At 59.9% G+C, this 23822-nt stretch overlaps 1 protein-coding gene across 4 annotated transcripts in view; it reads left to right on the top strand.

The window, feature by feature from the left end:
* Positions 1 to 264: 264 nt before the first annotated feature.
* The window catches only part of GRAMD4 (GRAM domain containing 4), a 78091-nt gene continuing 54533 nt past the window's right edge, over positions 265 to 23822 (top strand). Inside the window, exon 1 of one of the 4 annotated variants that reach the window (XM_032644264.1) lies at positions 265 to 485. In XM_032644264.1, coding sequence (XP_032500155.1) covers positions 457 to 485 — 29 coding nt within the window. In that variant the 5' untranslated portion in view covers positions 265 to 456. The remainder of the gene's footprint in view (positions 486 to 23822) is intronic. The other 3 variants (XR_004351625.1, XM_032644267.1, XM_032644266.1) reach the window with 3 other exon arrangements.

Genomic DNA, 23822 nt, shown 5'->3' with positions numbered 1-23822 from the left:
TGACCCAGCTCGCTCTCGCGTGCGAATCCGCCAGGGCAGACGAGCCCCCGCGGGGGGCCGCATCCGGGTGGGCCGACTGCCCCGAGGCCGCGCAAGGAGGGGTCGCGACTCCTTTAAGGCGCGGCGGGGCGGCGCGGGCTTGCCAGCTCAGGTCTTGGGGCGTGGCGTTGGGCGTGGCGGTGAGGGGGCGTGGCGTTGGGCGTGGCGGAGCGCGCGCGGGGCGGGGCGGCGGCTGCGCAGGCCGGGCCGGGGGCGCGCAGACTTCGCGCAGCGGGACGCGAGCGCGCGACCTGGCGCCGCCGCCGCCGCCGCCGCCGCCGCCTCCGCCTCCGCGCTCGTGGCCGGGACCCGCGGGGCCGCCTCCTCCGGGCTTCCCGGCGCCGCTCGGCTCCCGGGCGGGCGGCAGGTGCAGCGCGGCCGGGCGGCTGGCGAAGGGGGCTTCGAGGCGACGGTTGGATGAGAGGTGGCCCCGGTCTCCGCGCAGGGTAAGCGGCGCGAGTGCGGGCGCCCACACGGACCTCGGCGGACACACGGACAGGCTCCCCACGGGGGCCGGCCGGGCCGCGACCCGGCGCGCTCGTCCACGCTCTCCCCGCGCCCGCAGCCAGCGGCCCTTCTAGCAGGGCCCCGCGCGGGCGCGCCCCGCATACACGCCCCCGGGTCCCGCGTTGGCCTGGGCGCGCCGCGGCCGCGGCGTCTCCTGGCCCGCGTTGTGCCGGGCTGGCCAGGGAGAGGAGGACGTCCCGTGGGCGCGGGGCCTGAGGTGGGGTGGTGGTGGTGGGAAGGGCGGGGGTCGCCGCGGCCAGGCTGGGGCACGGGCGGGCTCTGCAAATGTCGTCTTCGCCACTCACTCCTTGGGGACAGGAGAGGAGGAGGGAGACCCCGGCCGCTGCGACCCCAGAGACGACCCCGCTAAAAAGTTGTGGGCGCTCGTCCTCCTCCCCGCACCCCTCCGTTCGCCCTGTCCCCTTTCCCTTTGTTTGGGACTTTTAGCTGGTGGGTCTCTGCTGGGGCCCAGCCCCGCGTGCAGCAGCTCCCAGCCCGGGGCCCCCGCCTGCCCAGAGCAGGCCCTGCACCCCCGTCCAGGCCTGGCCTACCACCGGGGGAGGGAGGAGAGTCGGAGCCGGACGGGCTGCTGCACCTGTGTGGGCAGGGAGGCTCTGGCAGTAGGAGCAGCGGCCCCGGCCAGGGCCATAGACCTGAGGGGGTACCCCTGGAAGCTGAGTCCACCCTGGGGCTGTTGCCAGCCCTGCATTTCCGGAGGCGGAGAGGATTCAGTTTGGGCGACACCTTCTGCAGGATGGGTTTCCCTTCTTGCCTTCCTAGTGCAGGCTGGGGAGAAAAGACAGAGTTCTGAGCATCTCCCCCCCCACAAAAATGGAGGCTTCTGAGCCCCAGCGCTCATCGCAGCGCAGCCCTAGGGGTAGTTTCAGGCCTGGGCCTGGCAGGGGCAGGGCTGTGCAATAGTTAAGAGAGGAATTTGGAGCCTTGCCTCCGTCACACATCTGTTCGGTGACCTTGGGCAGGAAGGCCTTGAGCCGTCTCATGCCTCAGTTTCCCCACCAGTAAACGGGGAGGGGGGCTGACAAGAGGATTAGATGATGTGATACAGACACCCCCCACCCCGCTCCCCGACGGGACACACCCAGGGCAGAGAGCAGAACACCCTGGAGAGGCCAGCGGTGCCCTTCGCCCCCTGGCGGCTGTTGATTTCCTGACTGCCCCACGTGTCCCAGGCCCATCTGGGGACGCACAGTCTGGCTGGGTGAGTGTGCTCCAGTTGTTGCCCTTGTCCCCTGCTGGGATGGAACCACATCCCGCAATGTTAGCTGGGACCCCTCGGATCAGGGACCTCATTAAACCTGCCCCTCCTTCCTGTTGCAAACCCCTCTGAAAACTCCCTGCCTGGCCCAGGTAAGGGACCTGGCCTGCCTGTCCTTCCCTCTGTCTTGGCTGTGATGTTGATCCTTCTGCAGCACTGTGACCATGGGCAGGGTTCTTGAACCTGCAGGCTGCCCAGTGCTGGACTCCTATTTGGGGGGGGGGGGTGCCAGCTTGGTCCTGGGGACCAGGAGGTAGGGTTCCCTGGAGCCTCTAGACGGCGCCACACCCTCTCTGCCCTTCTTTCCTGTGGGCTGCCTTGGCTCATGGGGTGTGGCTGTCCCAGAGGTGCGGCCTGGGGACGGTCCTGTCCCTTTGCCGTCTGCCTGCCTGCACTCGGGAAAGGCATTTCCTGGAAACTGAACAGGAAGGTCTCAAAGTGTGGTTTGCTTGGCCCTGGCCGCCTTAGTCTGTGTCTTCCACTGAGTTGGGTGGGCAGGGGCCCTTCATGCAGGGAGAACCTGGTGGTCTCTCCAAGCCGCCAGGCTGTGAGGCGCTCCTCGTATCTGTCCAGCCAGAGTGGGTGTCAGGACCCCCCCCCCCGACGGTCACCAGCTCCGTGTGACCTCTGCTTCCCCTGCCCTCCCCAGGCCTCACCTTCACCAGCTGGAAACGAGGAGAATCAGGCCCGTTTTTCCTGAATCACCACTTCTGCTGTGCAATAGGACAGAACAGTGGTTCAGGCCCGACGAAAACAAAGTGTTATTAGATTCCAGTGAGGGTGCGGTTGCCAGGGGAGATTGCGAGCCTGAAGCGCATTTTCTGTTTGTAACAGAGTATCTGAGCGATGTTACAGATGTGACAGAGATACCAGTGCCAGGCCCAGTCTGCATCTCCGTGGAATCAATGTAATCGGAGAAGTGAAGGGCTCCCCTGATGTTTCCATGGTGTGACCCATGTTAGTGGTTGTACCACTGGTACACTGTCATCTCATGGGCCCTAGGGGACCCCTTCCAGCTCCCCATGCTTCGCGGTTTGGGAGTTTGCCTCCTGAAGCCAGTCGTATCTGAGCTCTGTGCAGGAGTGGGCTTCCCATTGTGGCGTGGCGTGGCTCCAACCAGGTCCTCCTTTCTGGGGGCCACTCCCTCTCGGGGACCCAGGCTGGTTTTAATTCTTGTGGGCCTCTGGCATTTGGCCCCCTGTGTAGTCAGGATGGGGGGCTCCTGCCTAGTGGCCGTGCTGGGGACTTGCTGAGCGTCTGAGGAGCTCCAGTCAGTGGAGGGCGTGCGCCAGCTGGGGCGGAAGACACCCGTGGTGGCTGTGTGGCCTGCTTGGACGAGGCTGCTGTTCCTGTCGCCAGCAGGAAGGGAGACCATCTTTGTCGAAAGCCGAGTACCCCTGCTTCCTATGGAGGCTGCTGACAGCCTTGGGGTATGTAGCAGAGCATCCCTCCCCTCAAGGTAGTTAAAAATGAATTGGGGGTAATGAGACGTGGACATTGAGAGTGAGTAATAGGAATACAGATGCCCTTGCCAGGGGAGCAGCTTCTGTTTGCTTACCAGCCCAGACGTGCTAGTGTGACCACCCAGGTGGCACTCGGAAGGCCTTTGCTTGGGACTTGAAAGCCAGCTGGGGGGCCCTTAGGCACTGCAAGGGCTTTAGGTCTGATTTTTCCTTGGCTTTTGGGTGGTATGGCAGTGGGGGCTCTCACTGGGTCTTTATCCTGGGCAGAATCTAGAAAACACCCTTTGTAAAGGGGCTGTGAGAGTTCAGTTGCTGGCTGGCGGACGAGGAGGAGGCCTGGGTCCTTGACGGTGATGATTATTTTGTGGGGATAGAGTGGCTGATGCACAGCCAGCCCTGCCCGAGGGGCAGCCGGGCCACCTGCTTGGAACCGGCCGCTGACGGAGAAAGGCAATTGGTTAACTTGAGAACTTAAAGGCAGGTCGTCTGACTTCTCTTACTGATTGAGATGGAGCAAGAAAGTGAGGGTTTCCCTAATTAGAGAAAACTGTGTTCCTTGAGCCTTTGGGGTCTGCGTGTGGCCTGTACGGAGGAGTCAGGCAGAGACTTTGGACTGTAATTCACCATTAATGACGCTCGCCATCTAAAGGTTATTAAGATCATTTGGCATTTGAGTTATAACCAGGGCTGTGATGATGTTTAAGCCCTGTGATTAAAGCCTCCCATGGTTACACCGGCAGACAGGAAGGACTGGCCTGTCCAAAGGAAAAAAGAAATTAATAGTAGAAATCACTCAGTATAGTGTCAGGCGCGGTGCTAAGTGTCTTTCAGGCGTCGGCCCTCGTGGTCCTCACAACCTCCACCTTCACGCGTCCCGCAGAGGCAGAAACAGGCCCAGAGAGGCAGGCGGCTGGCCTCAGTCCCCAGTTAGCTAAGTAGCAGAGCTGGGATCGGAACTCGGGTTGTTTGGCAACAAAGGCTGTGCTCTTAACCTCACTGCCTCCCTGATAATCAGTTGAATTTCTGGGGGTTTGTATAAGAAACAGAGGAAGTAAATTTACAGTCATGGTGAGAAGTCTCCTTGCCATCAAACGTGTGCTTATAGCAAGAGCATCTCTTGTCCTGGGCCTGATGGCATTCCATGTACTTTATATGATTGATTTTCATAACAGCTGGAGGTCAGTGCTATTATTAGCTCCGTTGGCACAGAGAGGTTAAGTAACTTCCCAGAGGCCACAGGCTGGTGAGTGGCAGAGCTGGGTATCTGTTCCGAAGCTGGGTACTGTATGCAGGGGGATTAAGTGGAGAAAACTCTTGGTCTGTCGCTGTGTGTTCTTGGGCAAGACGCTTAACCCCTCTGGGCCTCCGTTTGGTCACCAGGAAACAAGGGTCTTGGTGTGGAATATAGAAGCCAGAGGCCTGAGAGCTGGCCCTGGCCCGAGCTGGCTGCGTCTGCACTGCCTCCCCCAGGAAGGCCCTGGGTGGGGAGGCCCAACCATTGCAGCTTCCCCCCAGGAAGAGAGTCGTGGTGAAGGGGGCCAGTGCGCCCCAGCACTGGCCGGTGTTGGATGGAGCGGCCCTGGCTGTTGTCAGGGGTGAGGGCTCTGCCTCTCCCAGAAGCTCAGTCCACACCTGGGGAGAGAGACACCTGACACCCTGACACCGGGCACCGCTCCCTCTGTGAAGTGAGGGCGCTCAGAAAGCTCCCACTGCTCTGTCCCTCGGGAACCGGGGCAGGGGGGTGGTGATGGGTGGCCCTACCCAGAGCCCCCCTGTGCCGCCAAACCCAGCTCAGCTGTGGTGGGAGAACTAGGTGTGCTGGCGCCATGGAGGGCTGCAGTGGCCTGGGGACCCCCAGGGAAACTGCTCAACCCTCTTGTGGTCAGGTCCCCAGCATCGGTGGAGAGGGCTGCTGCCTCTAGCCCTTCCCTGTGGGCAGGGGGTACATGGCACATGAGGCCCTCCCCAGCCCGCCAGCATGGAGTGCAGCGTGGGGCACACCTGAGCCCAGCCTGTGCCCCCCTCCCAGGTCAGAGAGGCCCTGCCTCCCCCTCCTCCCCCCCGCAGGTGCCGCCTGCAGGGCTGTACCAGGGATGGCAGACCTTTGTGTCAGGCACGTCTCTGCTCCATCCCCCTTGCTGGGGAGGCCTCCCCCAGAACCCCGTTTATAGAAGTCCCCCCTCACTTGCCCCCCGCCCCCCACAGCAGTTGTCCTCCCTGGAGGCAGGGGCTCTCTCCCTCTTGTTCTGGTCCTGAGCAGCCCAGAGCAGGGATGATGGAGGCGCTCCCTGCTCTGCCCTCGGGGGCCACTCTGCAGCCTGGCCTCCAGGGACCAGCAGCTTTGGGTCCTGGGGGCCTGGCTGGGGTCAGCCCACCTGCAGCTGAGCTAAGCTGGGGGCTGGGGGAGGGGAGGGGCCAGGCTCCCCAAAGGCGGGGGCAGGCCTGGGCAGTGAGAGAGGCGTGCGTTTGTTTTTAAGCATCTTTATCGAGGTATAGTTCACATACCATGCAATCCAGCCATGGAAAGTGCCGTTCACCGACTTTTAGCACGTCCACAGAATTGTGCGGCCATCACCACGATCTAATTTTAGAACGTTTTCATCACCCCCTTTAGCCATCACTCATTCTCTTTCCCTCTAGCCCCTGGCAACCGCTAATCTGCTTTCTGTCTCCGTGGATTTGCCTGCCCTGGACATCTTGTGTCAGGAGTCGTGTGCTCTGTGGAGGTTTGGCCCTGCCCTCCTTCACTTAGCGGGATGCGTTTTCAGCCGTGTGGTGGCGCGTAGTGACAGAGTTGTGCTTGGTGCCTCTTCTGAAGTGTGGCCCCTCTTCCCCAGCACGAGGTGACCCTGGACGACCTTTCTCACCAGTCTTGGTGAGCTCGCCTTGCATCACCTGGCACCCGGGGTCAGAGTTCGTAGCGGCCCCTTCTGTCGCTATGGCTGTCTGAGAACTCCGTGCCGGCACCATGAGCCATTTCATGTGACTCATTTTCAGTGGCCTTTGGCACACTTACCATTTATGTGAGCTGCACTCAGTCACCTCCTCCAGGAAGCCCTCCTAGCCTTCCCATGCCCCCAGGGTTAGGGCCCTTGTGCCTATCATCCTGTGTGATCCTCTGTTTACCTGCCTGCCTTCTGAGCTCCTGGAGGGCAGGGGTCCCGCTTTTCATCTGATTCCTGGCTGGCCTCGTTGGAGACAGTGTCGGGGGGTGAGTGGTTGCAGATGGCGGGGGTGGCGTGTTTGTGAGGCATTGAGTCCCATGGGGCTCTCTTACTGGCTGCCCCACTGTTTCTCTTCCTTGATTATCCTTCTGCCCCACTATTTCTCTTCCTCGATTATCCTTGAAACTGTACTGTCTGTGTCCTCTGGATCACCTCAAGGGCAGGCCCGGGTCTGGCTCTGGGTATCCTGGACGTTCAGGCAGAGCTGCGGAGTGAGCTGAGCCCTGCCGGCCCCACCTCTGCCCTACCTGCCCGCCACGCCCCACACTGGGTGGCAGGCTGGGTTTTTGGTTTTGTTTTCCTTCTTTTTTTTTCCTAATAATAGACTGTAGTTTTTAGGACAGTTGTAGACTTATAGAAACATTACAAAGAAAACACAGAATTCTCATATATCTGTCCCTCCCCACGGTTTCTCTTATTATCACCATTTTACTTTAGTGTGGAACGTTGTTATAATTAATTAATGGACCAATATTGATTTTTTTTGCGGTACGCGGGCCTCTCACTGTTGTGGCCTCTCCCGCTGCGGAGCACAGGCTCAGGACGCGTAGGCTCAGCGGCCATGGCTCACGGGCCCAGCCGCTCCGCGGCATGTGGGATCCTCCCGGACCGGGGCACGAACCCGCGTCCCCTGCATCGGCAGGCGGACTCTCAACCACTGCACCACCAGGGAAGCCCAATATTGATAATTATTAACTGAAGTCTGCAGTTTATTCAGATTCCCTTAGTTTTCACCTAATGTCCTTTTTCTACCCCAGGACACCATATACTACATCTAGTTGTCTCCTTCGGCTCCTCTGGGCTGGGACAGTTTCTCAGGCTTTTCTTATTCTTGATGACTTGACAGTCTTGAGGAGTATTAGGGACATTGTAGATCGCTCTCCACTGGAGTTTGGACAGTTGGAAACACCCTGCTGGAATTTGGGTGTTTTTCTCCAGGTTAGACTGGGGTCGTGGATTTGGGGAGGAAGGTCACAGGTGAAGAGCCGTCATCCCATCCCCTCAGGGCACTGATCCCTGTGATGTTGGCCTAGGTCGTCTGGCTGATGTAAACTTACTCTTTTCCGTCTGTCCGTGCTGTCCTCCTTGGAAGCAGGTCAGGATGTGCCGCCCACACGTAAGGGGTTTGAGGGTGGAGTGCGAGACTTGCCTCGTCTCCCCCATTTCTCAGTTTCTTCAATCATTTTTTACGTCAGTATGGATTCACGCCTCCTTATTTTATACCTTGAGTTACGGTGCAGTTCCACTTTCCTTATTCTGTTGGTCAGACTGTTCCAGCCTTGGCCGCTGGGAGCTCGTTCAGGTGGTTCCTGAGTTCAGTTGACGTGCCCCCATCACGTGGGGTGATGTGGACAATTCCTCACTTCCTGGCACTATGGGTGCTCCCAGCCCTAGAATCAGCCAGTTCTCCCAGGAGCCTGGTTCCTTTTACTGGAGTATGGTTTTAGAAACCAAAATCTGGGCGCTGGGTGTGCTCGTGGCTGCTGGGGTCTCATTGCTCTGGGCCCTCTCTAATGGCAGAGCAGAAATGCACACTGTGGATATGCACACGTCTGTAAGTACTTCTCTGTGTAACCGTCTGTGTTAATACATTAAGTAATTTATCAAGTGAGATGTGAGTTCATCCTAGTGATGTAACCTATGGTCCTTACCGTGTGTATATAACCTCTGTATAACCATACACAGGGTGACTGTATAACCTGTAGTCCGTACTGCGCCCCTCGCTGATCGGTTTCCATTCCAGCAGTGGGAAACTGGGCTTCCCCCATTTGCCGTCGTTCACTTGATCGTTCAGTTCCAGTGTAGCTGCAGAGTAGGATCAGACTGTTACCCCCGCCCCCTGGGAAGCGGCTTCACGGGCCAGAGTGCTGTGTGCCTGTGTGGCTCCTCCTTACTCCCCTGGGTTCTTGCTGTGCTGTTGGGACGGGCGCTGATAGGTGTTCTCTGCACGGGCCCTGCAGAGGCTGGGGGGGCCGCCGCCTCCCCGAGAAGGTCTGTGACCTGCGAGGAGAGAGGAAGAGAACTGGGGGGCTCCTCGCTGTGCCTGGTCACCCCAGGCCTGTGGGGATGGGCACAGACGTGGCATCCCTTTGAAATTTGAAAGCGGGGCTGGCTTTGAACACACCCTGGAGGCCCGGCCTCGGCGGCACAAGGAGGAGGGCTGCCGGTGGGACCCTTTGGAGCTCAGACGCATCTTTGACTCAGATCCTGGCCCGTGAGTTCCCCGACCTCCTCGGAACTCGCACTGTAGCGGGGAGGGGCAGCTCCAACCATGGTTCTTTGGAGCAGGGCTGGAGGCCGGAGGCCGGGCTCCTTTCTGGAAAGGAGAGAACTGGGCGAGTTCTGCTCTGGTTCACTCGGGGCCTCATGCCGGCTCCCGTTTCCGTCCGCATGTGTGTGGGGTCTGGTGGGGGGAGGGCTTCAGCTGGAGGCTTCAGAGCAGGTGGGACAGGGAGAGGCAGCAAGGTGCCCACCGTTTTAGGGCTGAGTTGGTGGGCAGGGGTGGGCACCCTGGACCCAGGGCCGCGGAGACCTGAGAGCAGCCACGGGCAGGGCTTTGCGGGGTTTGTGCTTCAGAGAAAAGCGGCGGCCACCTGGGCGGGCTTGGAAGACGCCTGGAACCGCGGTTGTCCCTTCGTGCTCCTGCCCTTTTGAGATAAAATGAGGGGGGGAGGGTCAGTGGACGGGACACCGGCTGGGCCTCAGCGGCTGGTCCAGCGCCTGGGTTCCTGTGTGCCATGTGTCGTGGGCCAGGTTCCGGGTTTCTGAGGGTGGCACCCACGATGGCTGTCGCTTTGAGTGGCCCACAGGTGACGGAGCAGCGGCGGGAGCTGCCGTGCTGACCGCACCGCCTCTGTGCCTGTGAGGAGGTGCCGTGTACACCCGTGGGGAGGTTCTGTTCACACGGTACTGTCTACACGTGTGGGTCACCACGCTGCCCTCCCTGGGACCGGCTGGGGCTGGCGTGGGCTCAGTTTATCAAAGGTCATCTCCTGTCCAGGACTCCTGGAGGCCCAACTGGCGTGTGGCCACACCTCTGCTGGGGCAGGACTGGGCTCTGGGCCGCGCTGGGGGAGCCATGGGACGCATGGCTGGCTGTCCTGCCCCCAGCTCAGGCTTTTGGCTGAGCATCCTGAAAGCCCTCGTCTCCCTGCTGTGGGGCTGGGGCCTCACCGAGGTGGTAACCCGTCTCCCCTGGTCCTGTGAGGGGAGCCCCAAGGAAGCGGGGTGGGGGTGGGGCTGGCCAGGGGCTCGGTGGGCGGGCCTTCCTGGGAGTGAGGCTCACCTGCCCTGTTGGAGGCCACCTGCTGGCCGGGTCTCCTTGTGCGCCCTGCGCCCCCCCCCACTGGGTGCCCCCCACCCCAGGTCCTTGCTGTGCCACAGCCGCCCCTCCTGCTTTCTGGGTTGATATTTGAGGGTCTGCTGGGTCCCCTGTGACGGCCGCAGACAGCTGCTGGGAGATGCTTGCCTGGAGATGAGTTTCCCCGTCTCTGGTTGCAGAGCTTCGGGGTGACGGGGGTCACCATCTGGGGCAGCGTCTCTATGGTGCGGGTGGCCGTGCTGCATTGCTGGGCTGAGCCCTGTCTGACCAGTGATGGCCCGGGGGGGCAGGGAGTGGGGAGTGCTGCGGCCTAGACGGCTTCCGGCGGGGCAGAGCCAGGAAGACGCGTGTCAGTGGTGGCCTCTGGCGGGAGTTTGGCGTTTAAAACTCCGAAGCAACTTGAGTCGTTGAGAAAACACACAAACCCTCAGTATCACCAGAATCTCCCTCTTAGAAGAACCGGATCATAACACCCCGCCCACGGGGTGGCCGCACAGTCGACGGTCGTGTCTCATCTTCCAGCCACTGCTGAGAAGCCAGTGAGGTGTGTGAATCATCTCGCAGGTGCCGTGTTCCAGAGGCGGAGCTGCCCCAAGTGACGCTGCCCCTTGTCTCTGCAGGCTGAGCCTTGCTGTGTGCTCCTCCCAGACCCCCCGGGCATGTCCTTGGGGTCCTGTGCTGGCTTCAGCGTCCAGGTTAGATGTCCAGGGGCTGGTGTCCGCAGCCCTTGCCCTAGTCCATCCAGAGAGGAAGGTCAGGAACGAGACAGGTGGGCTGGACAGGAGGCCTCCCTGAGGACCTGTGGCCGATGCTGCCTGCGGAGGGTGGTCAGCGGTGGCGTGTCCCCAGGCCCTGCCCGGCCCTGTCCTGTTGGGCGAGCCCGTTGCAAGCATGCTGAGCCCCTCCTGGATTAGGAGGAAAAGTGGTGTTTTGTTCCACAGCCACTGCTTAAGAAAGCCGGGGGATGTGTGGATACGTCAGCCCCTAAGAGTGGAGGGCGGTGGGGCGGGGGGGGGGGGGTGGCGGGTAGGTCTGGAGGGGAGGGGTGGCAGCGGGGACCCGAGGAAGCTGGACCTGGAATAGAATTTAAAGGAGCGAGGGTCACTGGTGGTCATCCTCCTTAGCGCCCAGCCTGCCCAGCGGTGGAGGCTGCAGATGTGTGCCTTCTCTGGTCCTGAGCACATTTGGGGGAGAGGAAGTGAAATATTATGAGTCAGCAGGCAGAAAGCCCTGGGCACGAGGGTGGGAGGGCTGCAGAGCTGCTGGCCCGTAGACAGGAGGGGAGGCAGGGCTGGAGGAGCCAGCCTGTCCCCGCTGCTCCCGCCCTGGCAGCCTGTGTCCTTCCTGGGAGGGCCTGGGGCAAGGCGGTGGGCTGTCACATTCTAAGCTGGACATCTAGGATTGTGACTCCCAGGGTGGGCGGGCCCCCGGGACACAAGCCCCTGCGACCCTCATCTGCTGGCAGGTGGGGAGGGCGGAAGGAGGGAGCGGGGGAGGGAGCAGGGCTGGGAATCCTCGTGACCGAGTAGGACACCTGGGGGAAGGTGTGCTGGCAGCGCCAGGAAGGGAGGTTGAGGTCCCACTCTGTCTGCCTTGGTGAGAGGCCAGCCGGACAGGTTCTCTGCAGGCTGGGGTTTGTGCTGCTGTCTGCGGGCGGGCGGGCTGGAAGCAGGAAAAGGAGAGACCTGGCCTATCGCCAGCCACTGTCTAAGCTTTGGAACGGCCTCCCACCCGTTGTGGCCGCCTCTGCGTTCGGAGAATTGGCCATCTTGAGATGCGCCCGGGATGGGGAAGGGAGGTAAGCCCTGGATGTCGGGGACCCTGCCTCACGTGGCCCACAGGGACAGTGTGGTGGGCCTGGGTTGGTTGGGGGACATGGGAGGGCTGTCTGAGGATGCCCCCGGGAGAGGATGAGCTCGGCTGCTGGTATCTAGACACTTCTGGGCGCCAGGGGATGTACGTGGGTGGCTGCCACCCCGGAAAGGGCCACCTTGTCCCCACTTTGCAGGTGAGCAAGTGGGAGTCGGGGGGTGGGGGGACCCAGTAAGTAAGTGGCTGGCAGCTCGCTGCTTGCAGGGCCCACGCCCTTGTCCATGGCCCACCTGCCCTCTCGTCGGGTTTATTTAAGTGTTTTCAGAGGTCAAAGCTGTCCTCCTTGATACGCACCTGTGGGCCTCACATGGACCCTTAACCCTTTGTGCAAGGCCCACTCCTCGGGGCTCTGGGTGGCCCACCCCCTCCATGTGTGTGCCCGAGGGCCTCACCACCTCCCGCACGCCTCAGGGAGGCTGTTCCCTCAACACCCGGGTTCTGCGGTTGCACATGCCAGACCCCCTGAGCCCCTTACCCGGCCCTGCCGCCTGGCATGTAATGTGTGGGGATGGGTCTCCCGCACTAGACCCTGAGCTTCCTTGAGGGCAGGCCTGGGCCAGTGAGGCTGGGTGATTCCAAAGGTCACTGTCACCCACCTACTGTGGCCTGGGTAGCTGAGCCACTGGCAGTCAGCAGGGCCTTGAGGTGTCTCCACCGCCCTCGGTGGCCTGCACAGGCCTTGGGCCCTTGGTTCCTTCCCAAGGCAGGCGGGACTGAGCGGGGAGTCTGGCTCGCGCAGCTCTCGGGGCACAGGGACCATGCCCCACCCTGTCTTGGGAGGCCTGTCCCATGCCTTTCTGTCTGCCATGTGTCTCTCCGGGAGCTGCAGGGCACCTCCAGAGAGCTGAGAAGGCCGCTGCGGGGGTGGGGGACTCCTTAACCCCCAGGGGAGGTGACCCTGGGGGGCTGGGACATCATTGTCACTGTGTATGTGACCCAGGCCCGGGGTTGCCGGTGGGATGCCGGTAGGTGGGCGTCAGCTGTTGCTCAGGACTGGCCTGGCTTAGGCAGCTTGCTGGGGGAGGGGAGGGAGAAACAAGCGCGGGCCAGCTGCGGGGGGAGAGGCCTGGATCCTGGGGGTAGGGGCGGGAGAGGTTGGAAGGGCGCACCTGCAGCGCCTGTGTGAGGACAGCTGAGGATGATGGTGAGGCTTCCGGTTTATTTTTTTATTTATATTTTTTTACTTTTTGGCTGCACTGCGCGTGGCACTTGGGATCTTAGTTCCCCGACCAGGGATCGAACCCACGCCCCCTGCAGCGGAAGCTCGGAGTCTTAACCATTGGCTCACTGGGGAAGTCCCGCGAGGCTTCCAGTTTAGAAAAGCGGCTGGAGAAGGCAGGGGCCTGGAACGGGAGCCGGGTGCCTGGAGCTGACGGGCCCGGGCAGGTGACTGCTTCCCTGGCGTGTCCTCCCTCATCCAGGGCCAGCGTGGCCGTGAAATCCCTCTTCCTCTTGCGTTCTCCGATTCAGGACTTAACTGCTCCTGCATCAGCAAATGGACTGTGGTTTGACTCCACGTTTACCAAAGCTGAGCAGGGCCCAGGCTGGCGTCCCTGGTTAGGTCCCCCACAAGCCCCGAGTTCCCTCCCCCCACCCGCCCCTGCAGCCTACAGTTAGCCGTGGCCATGGAGGGATGGGGAGGGTCCGTTGGCATCGACCGGACAGTGTAACCGTGGGCTCCGTGAGGGCCGACAGGGACCGTCTCACTCGTTCCCGTGTGCCCAGCGCTTGGCCTAAGGCGTCGGGGCGTGTGTGAGGGGAGCCCGCTGAGGCCCGTCCCCCGAGGCCGAGCGCCACTCGAGTTGACCGTCGTCTCCTTTGAAGTTCCGCAGGCGTGTGTCTTTGGTCACTGACCGCTTAACCGTGTGATTAAAAGTAGTGAAGCGCGTTGTTCGCACTGCGCGGTAGTGAGGATGCTGAGCCCCAGCCTCACGCTAAGTGGGTCACTCCCAGCTGGGGGCGGGCCGGGTTCGGTTTCTCTCCTGAGTGTTTTCGCTCTTCGCTTGGATCTGATCGGACCAGGGAGGAGCTGCATCGTCCTACACCAGCAGGAGACTCGAGTTCAAAGCAGCTTTCCATCCCGAGAGTCATTGCATTCCACCGCTTATGTTTATGGGGACCAGCCCTCCACTGGCTTTTACAAACCCCGCTCTCCCAGGATGTGGCCGGCACCACGGAGGGTGCTGCCGGCCTCCTGCCTGTTGCCTGTCGCTGGTTCTGCATATAGAGGCTGGCCCTGCTGGGCTGAGTTTAAAACTCTTGGCAATAAGGGCTTCCCCGGTGGCGCAGTGGTCGAGAGTCTGCCTGCCGATGCGGGGGACGCGGGTTCGTGGCCCGGTCCGGGAAGATCCCACGTGCCGCGGAGCGGCAGGGCCCGTGAGCCGTGGCCGCTGGGCCTGCGCATCCAGAGCCTGTGCTCCGCAAGGGGAGAGGCCACAACAGTGAGAGGCCCGCGTACCGCAAAAAAAGAAGAAGAAAAAAAAAAATCTCTTGGCAATAAAGAGGGCCTATTATGACCTATTTATCAAGCGTTTCAGAATCACTTGCATGAATATTTTGTCCTAAATTCTGTATAATTAGAAGATATAAACCCTACTCTGGGATTATTTTTGTGCACCAACATAACCTAAATTAGAACTCTTTCCACGTAGGTTTTTACAAAAGAAATCACTGGGACAAAAAAACATAAAGGAATTGATTTTATCTTCACTGTTCTCAAATGCTTGAAAATACTGTTTCTGCCGAAGAAACCTGGAAACCTTGTTGACTGATTTGCAGACCCTTTCCCTTCACCAAGAGCAGAAGGTCAGTCTTTTGGAACAGATGTTTAAAGCGTCCCCCTGAGTTCTGACTTGAGGTGGAGGAGCCGTGGCTGGATTTCCACCTGCCAGCTCTCTCCCCTCAACCTCGGGTTCAGCCAGAAGCTTCACCCCAGGTGTGCCTGGTTGTGTGCGCTCTTCACGCGAGGCCTTCAGACGGATGCAGAGGAGGGATTTGTGGCCCTTGTCCATTTAGCAGATGTTCTTGGGGCTTCTTAGCTGCTGGGCCGCCGCATGCGGAGGGCAGGTTGCTAGATGCCAGCAGTGTCCCTTAGAGGAACATCCCTGGGCGGGGAGGGAGGTGTGGGGCTGGCGCCACCCTACGTGGCCGAGTTTCCGGAGCAGCATATATGGGCTTGGAGCAGACTTTTAAGGGGAGACTTACGGGCTGAATCTTATTTTTTTCATATTTTTGGACCTCAGGTGCAACGAATTGGAGAAGCCATAGTCCTTGGGTCATGGTGTGCAGCCTTCACTGGTCCTGCAGGAGCCTCTTTTCTATTTAGTTACTTATTATTTTTTAAAAAAAATTGTTTATTTATTTATGGCTGCGTTGGGTCTTTGTTGCTGCGCACGGGCTTTCTCTAGTTGTGGCGAGCGGGGGCTACTCTTTGTTGCGGTGCACGGGCTTCTCATCGTGGTGGCTTCTCTTGTGGAGCACAGGCTCTAGGCACGTGGGCTTCAGTAGTTGGGACACGCGGGCTCGGTAGTTGTGGCTCGCGGGTACTAGAGCACAGGCTCAGTAGTTGTGGCGCACGGGCTTAGTCGCTCTGCGGCATGTGGGATCTTCCCAGACCAGGGTTCGAACCCGTGTCCCCTGCATTGGCAGGTGGATTCTTAACCACTGTGCCACCAGGGAAGTCCTGTTTAGTTATTTTTAATGTAACAGGCACCCTCGAGTTCACCTCCGAAGCACAGGCTGGGGCCTTGCCTATCACCCCCATCACTGAGCCCGAGATCTCAGCTGTGCGCCCCTAGCCTCCGTGCCCGTGATCACCAGCTCCAGCTCCCTCGTTTCCTCATGTGCCTTCCTCGGGCCGACACCCCGCTGTCTCAGTACTGCTGCTTCATCCCTGGGGTCTGACTGGTCCCTGGAGGGTCCTGCTCCCTGCCCCTCTCCTTCTGATTGAATCTTGAAGGACTGGTGGACATGGTCTGGGCAGAGCAGGTGGGATGATGATATTAAAGAGCATTGAAGGCCAGAGCAGGTATGGAAGCACACGAGGGGCCAGGTGTGTTCAGGCGTGTGTGGGGTGTGGGGAGAGGCCAGAAGCAGCCAAAGGAGAGTGGCGGGGGTGTGTGAGTGGGGAGGCTCCCAGCCTCTTGGAGGCAGAGCCTCCCTGGGGGTGGTGAGGAACCTCTGGGGATCAGCCCAGGGAGGGCAGGTGTTTCCAGAGGTTTCAGGTGTAGAAATGGCCTGGGGAGGAGGTCAGGGCTGGTGGTAGAGGCTGGGGCTGCCCTGGTCCTGGGAGAGGAGGGGAAGGTTGTGGGCCCTGCACACCTGGCCTCGTTGGGGTGTCACGGGGGCCTGAGGGGCCGTCAAGAGGCAAAGCTTCCAGGGAAGCGCGTCCTCGCCCCCGCCCGGTGGGGCCCACAAAGCAAGCGCAGAGGGATGTGCCCTTCAGCCCAGAGATGCCTATGCAGGTGTGTTGCCTGCACCTGGGGACTGAGGCGGCAGGTGCAGAGGGCACGTTTGCAAGTGTCAGGGAAGGTGCAGGATGAGGCAAAGAGGGTTCCAGGACAGCGTGAGCGGTGATCTGGGGGACCGGCCACTGGGACAGGGCTTTCATGTGGTTGCTTTGGGGGGGGGGGTGTCTCTTCTGACTCCGGTGTCCTGGGCTGTGGATCTGCCTTTAGTGAAGGGTTTCCCACCACTGATGCTCATCTCGCGGCAGGGCCGGTCGGTGCTGCCTGCCTTTCTGGGAAGGGAGGTGGTGATGCCCAGGGCGATCCGGGTCTGGTGGAGGCGCTGGGGTCCCAGAGTGGGGAACCTGAGAGGAAAACCAGCTCCCGTCAGGAGGCTCAGCCCAGCCGCTGGCACGGCCATGGAGGCCCCTCTTCCCGCCTCCGCACCCCGCCCCCTCCCCGTGTCCACCCCCCAGCCCGAGCCACCCAGGCAGTTGCCAGGGGAGCAGCTCTTCTGGCTGACTGTCCCCTGTGCCATCGGGGGTCCCCTGCCCCTGTGCAGAGAGAACCCCCAGCCCGCACTGCCCAGGCAGGCGCCGGCCTGCCCGACGGGGGGTGAGGGGTGATTGGCCACTTGCCCACAGCCAGCAGCCATTAAATCCTCTGCCCCCTTTTCGAGCTCATGGCGGGGAAGGGGAGGAGGGGTTAGCCTAGGGGCCTCACAGCCGGGAAGGCCTTGGCCACTCCCGCGCCTCTCTGTGCTGAGCCCACGTCCCAGGTGGATGGACTTGAGGGAAAGGCCCTTTGTGGAGTTGGTGGGGATCCTGTGTGCGCAGGTCCAGCGCTCCGAGGGGAGGTCGGGGGCTGGGTAGCTGCAGTTTCTCCTCTGCTACTTCTCCCTGGCCTGGCCAGGAGGCCCCCGGGTGCCCGGCCCAGCTCCCCAGGAAGAGACACAGGCTCAGAGTCTTACCCGTTACATCGGGTGATGAGGCCAGAGCTGCCGCTTGCACAGGTGCGAGTGTGATGGGGTGACGGACGTCAGGGCGGCCTTTCCTGCAGGGTCGTGGGCCACCTGCCACAGCACGTGTGTGGTGACTGAGGGAGCCTCACCCCTCTCCTTTGGGGGTGCAGCCGGGCCTTCTGGGGCCGTGGGGGGTGTGTGCTTGGCAGGGGCTTCCGGGTTCTCCCTCACTTCTCGGCTGAACCAGTTGATGGGATTCTGTTCCCTTTTGGAGTTGGGAGGTTAGGCCCCGTGGGCGGCATTGCTTTGTCATCTCCAGGCCCTTTCCACTGTCACTGAGGCCTCCTGATGCTGCGGGATGGGCTCAGCTACCTCCCCGGGGTGGGACTGGAAACCACCCTTCTCAGTGTTGCCAACCTGTTTATCTGGTTACACCAGGTCTGCACGCCTGCTTTCGAAGGGTCCTGCCCTCCCCTGGGAATCCAGGGCCAGACCCTGGGGCCCCTTGGCTGCGGACCAGGAGGGGCTCCAGCAGGCGAGCAGACGGAGAGGGTTCCTTTGATGCTCTTGGCGCGCTGATCCTGTCAGGAGACCTGCGCAGGCAGAGCTCTGTGAGGGTTTGTTTCCGTGGGATGTTGGGTTTTCCCAAAGAGAGGTGCTCTGGAGCCTCCGCCGCGTGTGGGAGTGGGGTGATGCGCTGAGCTGGGCCCTGGCTTCTGTCTGGAGGAAGCCCACTGAGCGAGCTCTCGGGGTTTCACGTGGTTCCTGGCAGGGTTTTAATGAGGACGAAGACAAGTCCAGCTGTATTTGCAGGTTATGGTTCTCAGGGCAAGTTTATATGAAATGTAGGTTTTTATCCATTTTATCAGCTTTCACAGCTTGTTTTTCGGATGCGGTGGAACGTGGTACGTTCTCATGAGTTATGGTTTTTAGTTCATTAAGTGTTTGGCAGTGACTGTTTTTATGGTCAGACTTGGATGAAAGTTCTAGCGAGATGCTTGGTTCTCTTCTGCTCTGGTAAGTGGGGACTAGGGACGTGGGCGTGGGGGGTCCGTATCTTGCCCATTGGTTTTTGTTGCCTGACGATTCTCATCAGACAAGGAAGAGAACCTTGTTTGCAGTGCATCCTGACAGGAGACCCTGTAAGTGTCCCTCCCCTATCCTTTTTTTAAATTATTTATTTAATTTATTTATTTTGGGCTGCATTGGGTCTTCGTTGCTGTGCGCGGCCTTTCCCTAGTTGCGGTGAGCGGGAGCTACTCTTCTTTGCAGTGCGCGGGCTTCTCATCGCGGTGGCTTCTCTTGTGGAGCACAGGCTCTAGGTGCATGGGCTCAGAAGTTGTGGCATGTGGGCTCAGTAGTTATGGCTTGCGGGCTGTAGAGCGCAGTCTCAGTAGTTGTGGCTCACAGGCTTAGTTGCCTCTCGACATGTGGGATCTTCCCAGACCAGGGCTTGAACCTGTGTCCCCTGTGTTGGCAGGTGGATTCTTAACCACTGCACCACCAGGGAAGCCCTCCCCCCCCCGCCCCCCCTTTCTTAAGATGAGATGCTGGTTTGGGTCTGATTTGCTGCGCTTTGCTGAGGCTGGATTCAGGCTGCTGGGGGGGGCCAGGTCGTGGGGTTCTGGTTAGCTGAGCTGCAGGGGACAGCCTGGGGGGAGGAGCCTGTCCAGAAGGCCACACCCTCAACTGTAAGGTGGGAGGGGGTGGGAAGGGGTGGCTGGGGAGACCCTGTGGTCCAATGGGGGGGAGCAGCACAGTGCTGAGCTCCTCTGAGGGGCAGGAATACCTGATGTCAGAAACAGGAGCCTCCCTCCCCTCCCTCCCCTCCCCCTCCTCCCTCCCCTCCCTCCCCTCCCCCTCCTCCCTCCCCTCCCTCCCCTCCCCCTCCTCCCTCCCCTCCCTCCCCTCCTCCCTCCCCTCCCTCCCCTCCCCCTCCTCCCTCCCCTCCCTCCCCTCCCCCCCTCCCTCCCCTCCCCTCCCCCTCCCCTCCCCTCCCCTCCCCCTCCTCCCTCCCCTCCCCCCCTCCCGCTCCTCCCCTCCCCCTCCCCCTCTCCCCTCCCCTCCCCTCCCCTCCCCCTCCCCCTCCTCCCTCCCCTCCCCCTCCTCCCTCCCCTCCCCCTCCTCCCTCCCCTCCCCCCCTCCCGCTCCTCCCCTCCCCCTCCCCCTCTCCCCTCCCCTCCCCTCCCCTCCCCTCCCCCTCCTCCCTCGCCCCTCCCCCTCCTCCCTCCCCTCCCCCTCCTCCCTCCCCTCCCCCTCCTCCCTCCCCTCCCCTCCCCCCTCTCCCCTCCCCATCCTCCCTCCCCTCCCCTCCCCTCCCCCTCTCCCCTCCCCCTCCCCTCCCCCTCCTCCCTCCCCTCCCCCTCCTCCCTCCCCCCTCCTCCCTCCCCTCCCCCTCCCCCTCCTCCCCTCCCCCCTCCTCCCCTCCCCTCCCCTCCCCTCCCCTCCCCCTCCCCTCCCCTCCCCCTCCCCTTCCCCTCCCCTCGCCTCCCCCTCCTTTCTCCCCCTCCCCTCCCCCTCCCTCCCCTCCCCCTCCCCTTCCCCTCCCCTCGCCTCCCCCTCCCCCTCCCCCTTCCTCCCCTCCCCTCCCCTCCCCCTCTTTCCTCCCCCTCCCCTCTCCCCTCCCCTCCCCCTCTCTCCCCCTCCCCTCCCCCTCTCCCCTCCCCCCTCTCCTCTCCCCTTCTCCTCCCCCTCCCCGGCCAGCATAGGAGGTGAGGACTGAGCAGGCTTTGTGTGGGCCCCATGTCCTTATCAGCTGTGGGGGCTGTGCTATTCCAGGCCTGGACTGAAAGGAGAGGAGTGAATGGGCCAGAGGCCTGAGCCCAGGGAGATGTGTCCCGGGAAGGTGAGACCGCTCTCACCTGAAGGCTGGTGGGGAGGGTCTGCTGTGAGCTGGGGGGTGGGGGTCACTGGTGGCCCAGTGCTCTGCAGCCCCCGGGGGTGGTGGGCATGTTGGACAGGAAGAGGGTCCCGGGGACTGTGATGGGCAGTGTGGGGATGGGGCTGGCTGAGGTGTGGGGTCCGGTGCGGACGTCCGGAGACGGAGCGGGTCCCTAGCACACAGGGAGTGGATTGTTGGGACCTGCGGCAGCAGGTGGGGCTGGGGCTAGCTGTTTCTGCGTCTGTGTGCGTTGGTAGTTGCATCATTAATTATGTAGGACGCAGACGGCCATTGGCTTTTCAGATCGTGAGCCATTATTTTCATGGTTGTGCTTGGGGTTATTCATTTTATTTAAGAGTTTAGGTCACCTAATGCTGTAACCTGCACTTAACGTGTTCGCTCAGTTATCTGGAAGATGGGGGTTAAAACGTTTCCACAGATCAGCCACCTAAAGCATCATAGCCACACAGGCTGATGGATTCTGCCACGATTGTTCTCCCGAAGCAAGTGCACGCTTGGCTTTAATTACCTTTGTGGAAAAGTGACTGTCCGAAGGCTCTCCCCACGTGGGGACCTCCTCTTGAGACTGATTTAGGAGAATCCCAGGTGCATCTTGCTACAGTGGTGCTTTCTCCCCATGGAATAGCCAATAAAGTAGATGACTGCAAATCTCATCTTACCTTTAAGGCACCAGCACAGCTTGCTGTTTACAGAACGATTTGTCACAGGGTCCTGCGGAGAGAGGAGCCCTTTGGCCACAGAATTATTCTTTCCAGAGCATCTGTTTTGGAAATGGACTATTTTACGCCTTGATTTCTCCAGGCCGGCAGTGCCTGTGATGTCGAGAACGCTGCCACCGGCTTGTAACCCTTCCCACAGGTGTCACCTGAGTGCTGGCAGTCTCCTGTTCTCCTAGCGGCAGGATGTCAGGTCACCGTGAGGCTCTCCCCCAAGGGCAGGATGGCTCGGGCCCTCACACCCCCATCGGCCGTGCCCTCTCCTGGTGCTGGGCCTCCAGTCCACGGCCCTCCACCTCCGCTGAGGAGGCCAGGCCGGGGCGTGGTGCGGGTGAGAGCCCTGGGCTGCTCTGCACGGCACACTGGGGACCGTGGCTGGGTATAGGAGCCAGGCCGGGCCTGCTGTCCAGCCTGCTGCACGCCCGTGGCCGGCTCTCTGCCTCTCCCCTCACCCAGGGTCTGGGGTTGTGCCCGTGGACACAGCCCCCTGCCGCGGCCCCGCTGCAGCTGCCCAAGGCCAGGGCTGGGGTCATGGGGAGCAGGGGGCTGATGGGGGCACCCTCGGGGCACGGTGTCCGAGCCCATCCCCGCATCTCTGCCCCGAAGCGCTGGGACAGGCCAGGGCTTCTCAGAGTCTGGTCTTGCAACCCCTTTGATCGTGAGTTAGCGAAGTCATCGGAAAGCCTGTTTATGTGGTATGTAGCCATTGCTCTTTCCTGTGTGAGAAATTAAAACTAAGAAATTTACAAATATTTATTTATCGAAAACTGCCAACTATAAACCCATTACACGTTAACATAAATATTTTTGTTTTTAAAAAAAATCACTATTTTCCCCCAAAAGGGAAAATTAGCGGTGAAGGGGGGGCACTTGGTGGTTTTGCAGGCCTTGGCGGGGTCTGGTTAATCAAAGACAGCTGGGTTCTCTGGGCCCCCGCCATCACCCCCATAGCCGGTGGGGCCTCAAGGGGGCAAGTACGGAAAGCAGACGATGTCTGAGGATTGCTGTTAGGTAGATCTGACCTCCTGGGTCCCCTGAGAGGGTCTTGGGGACCCCCAGGGCTCCTGGACCACACTCTGAGAACCAGGAGAGATGTCCCTGCAGTGGAGAGTGAGGGCTTTTTTTAAAGTTTTTTTTTTTTTCTGTTTTATTTGAACCCTCCTTATTTCTTTTACCTTAAAATTTTAATTTTGAACTTCATTTATGTGGCCTAGTCCACGCATTCAGGAGTTTGTTCAGAAGGGGTTGCAGCCTGCGCTGGGTCCCCGTCTTGCCTGAGTCTACCCACCCCCTTCTTCCCAGGACACAGGGGCGGCACCACGCTCCTGGCAGGTAACAGGAGCAGGTAACGGGCGTACACACTGGAATGAAACAACCTCGCCCACATGTCGTTTTGCAAGTGTGAGTAGGAGACATTCCTGGAAACGGAAGTGTGGTTCTACTGGATTTTGCAAAATTGCCCTCTGCTCCACTCCTAAGCTGGGGGTGGGGGTGGGGGGCGGGAAACGGACCCCGTTTGCCTGTCCTGACAGCCGCATCTCTGCCAGTCCATTAGGAAAATGGTTTCCTGATGTGATTTTAATTTGTATTTTTCTCTTTGTAAGTGAAGGTTGATTGCCGTTTCATGTATTTAAGAACTGTTTGTTTTCCTTTGCTATGGACTGTCTGTATCTCTTGCCCATTTTTCTCCTGGGCTGTTTTTCAACATTAGACAAATTAATCCTTTGTAATATGTACTGCAGATACGTTTTTCAGGGTTACCATTTATCTTTGACTGTTTATGGAGGCTTTCGCCTTGCGGAAATGTATTTTTGCATAATCTGTCATCTCCTTTATCATGTGTCATGTCTTGCTTTGGAAAGGCCCTGCCTGACCCCCAGGTTCTGAGTCCCCCCGCCATGGCCCCCCCGGCTCCTTCCCTGCTTTCCTTATTTTACGCTCAAGGCTTTGGTCCATTTTGAATTTATTTCGGGGGTGTGTGTGTGTGAGGTGTGGTTCCAGCATTATCTTTGCCCACAAAGCTCGGGATGTCCCAGCATCGTTTGTTGAACGATGTGTGTCTCCCCTCTGAGGAGGCCCCTTTGATCCCAGTTAGGTCTGGGTCTGTTTCTGTACATTCTCGTTCATTCCACGGCTCTGCCACGTATTCACGTGCTATCATCGCACTTTTACCTTTGACCGTAGCCGCGTCGTGTTTTATAATGTGGCAGGGCCAGTCTCCCCTCATCACTCTTGCTTTTCAGAACTGTCCCGGCTACTTGGCTGGTTTGTCCTATAAGCTGTAGACTGAGCTTCTCTTGCTTCCTCTAAAACCTTTTTGTTATTCTTTTTTTTCTCGGTACACGGGCCCCTCACTGCTGCGGCCCCTCCCGTTGCGGAGCACAGGCTCCAGACGCGCAGGCTCAGCGGCCATGGCTCACGGGCCCAGCCGCTCTGCGGCATGTGGGATCCTCCCGGACCGGGGCACGAACCCGCGTCCCCTGCATCAGCAGGCGGACTCTCAACCACTGCGCCACCAGGGAAGCCCTTGTTATTCTTTTAAGGGGAATCACATGAAGTTTATAGATTATTTTAGGGTTTTGTGTGACCATTCTCCCCTCCTTTCCTCTCTCTTTATATGTAAATATGGAAAATGCACATAACATAGTATGTGTAAATAATACTATATACCAGTAAATATTTGGTGAAATATACGTAAGGTTTACACCGTTTTTGACATGTACCGTTCAGTGGCTTTAAGTACATTCACATTGTACTTAGTGCACAGTTAGTGGACGCCCACCTTCAGAACTGCCTCATCTTCCCAGTCTGAAACTCCCTCCCCAGCCCCTGGCCCCCACCCCCCACCATCCTTCTTTTTGTCCCTGTGGATTTGACTCCTGGGGGCCTCACATAAGTGGATCTTACAGTGTTTGTCTTTTTGTGACCTGCTTATATCACTGAGCTTAATGTCCTCAGGGTTGTAGCACGTGTCAACGCTTCCTTCCTTTTGAAGGCCGAATAATGTCCCCCTTCTGTAGAGACCACACTTTGTTTATCCATTCACTGGTTGATGGACACTTGGGTTACTTCCTTGTTGTGGCTGTCGTGCTGCT

Source organism: Phocoena sinus, chromosome 10, assembly GCF_008692025.1.
Source record: "Phocoena sinus isolate mPhoSin1 chromosome 10, mPhoSin1.pri, whole genome shotgun sequence".
In the NCBI taxonomy this organism is placed as follows: Eukaryota; Metazoa; Chordata; class Mammalia; order Artiodactyla; family Phocoenidae; genus Phocoena; species Phocoena sinus.
Note: the sequence above shows the minus strand (reverse complement) of the source record. Positions and strands in the feature narration are given on the sequence as shown.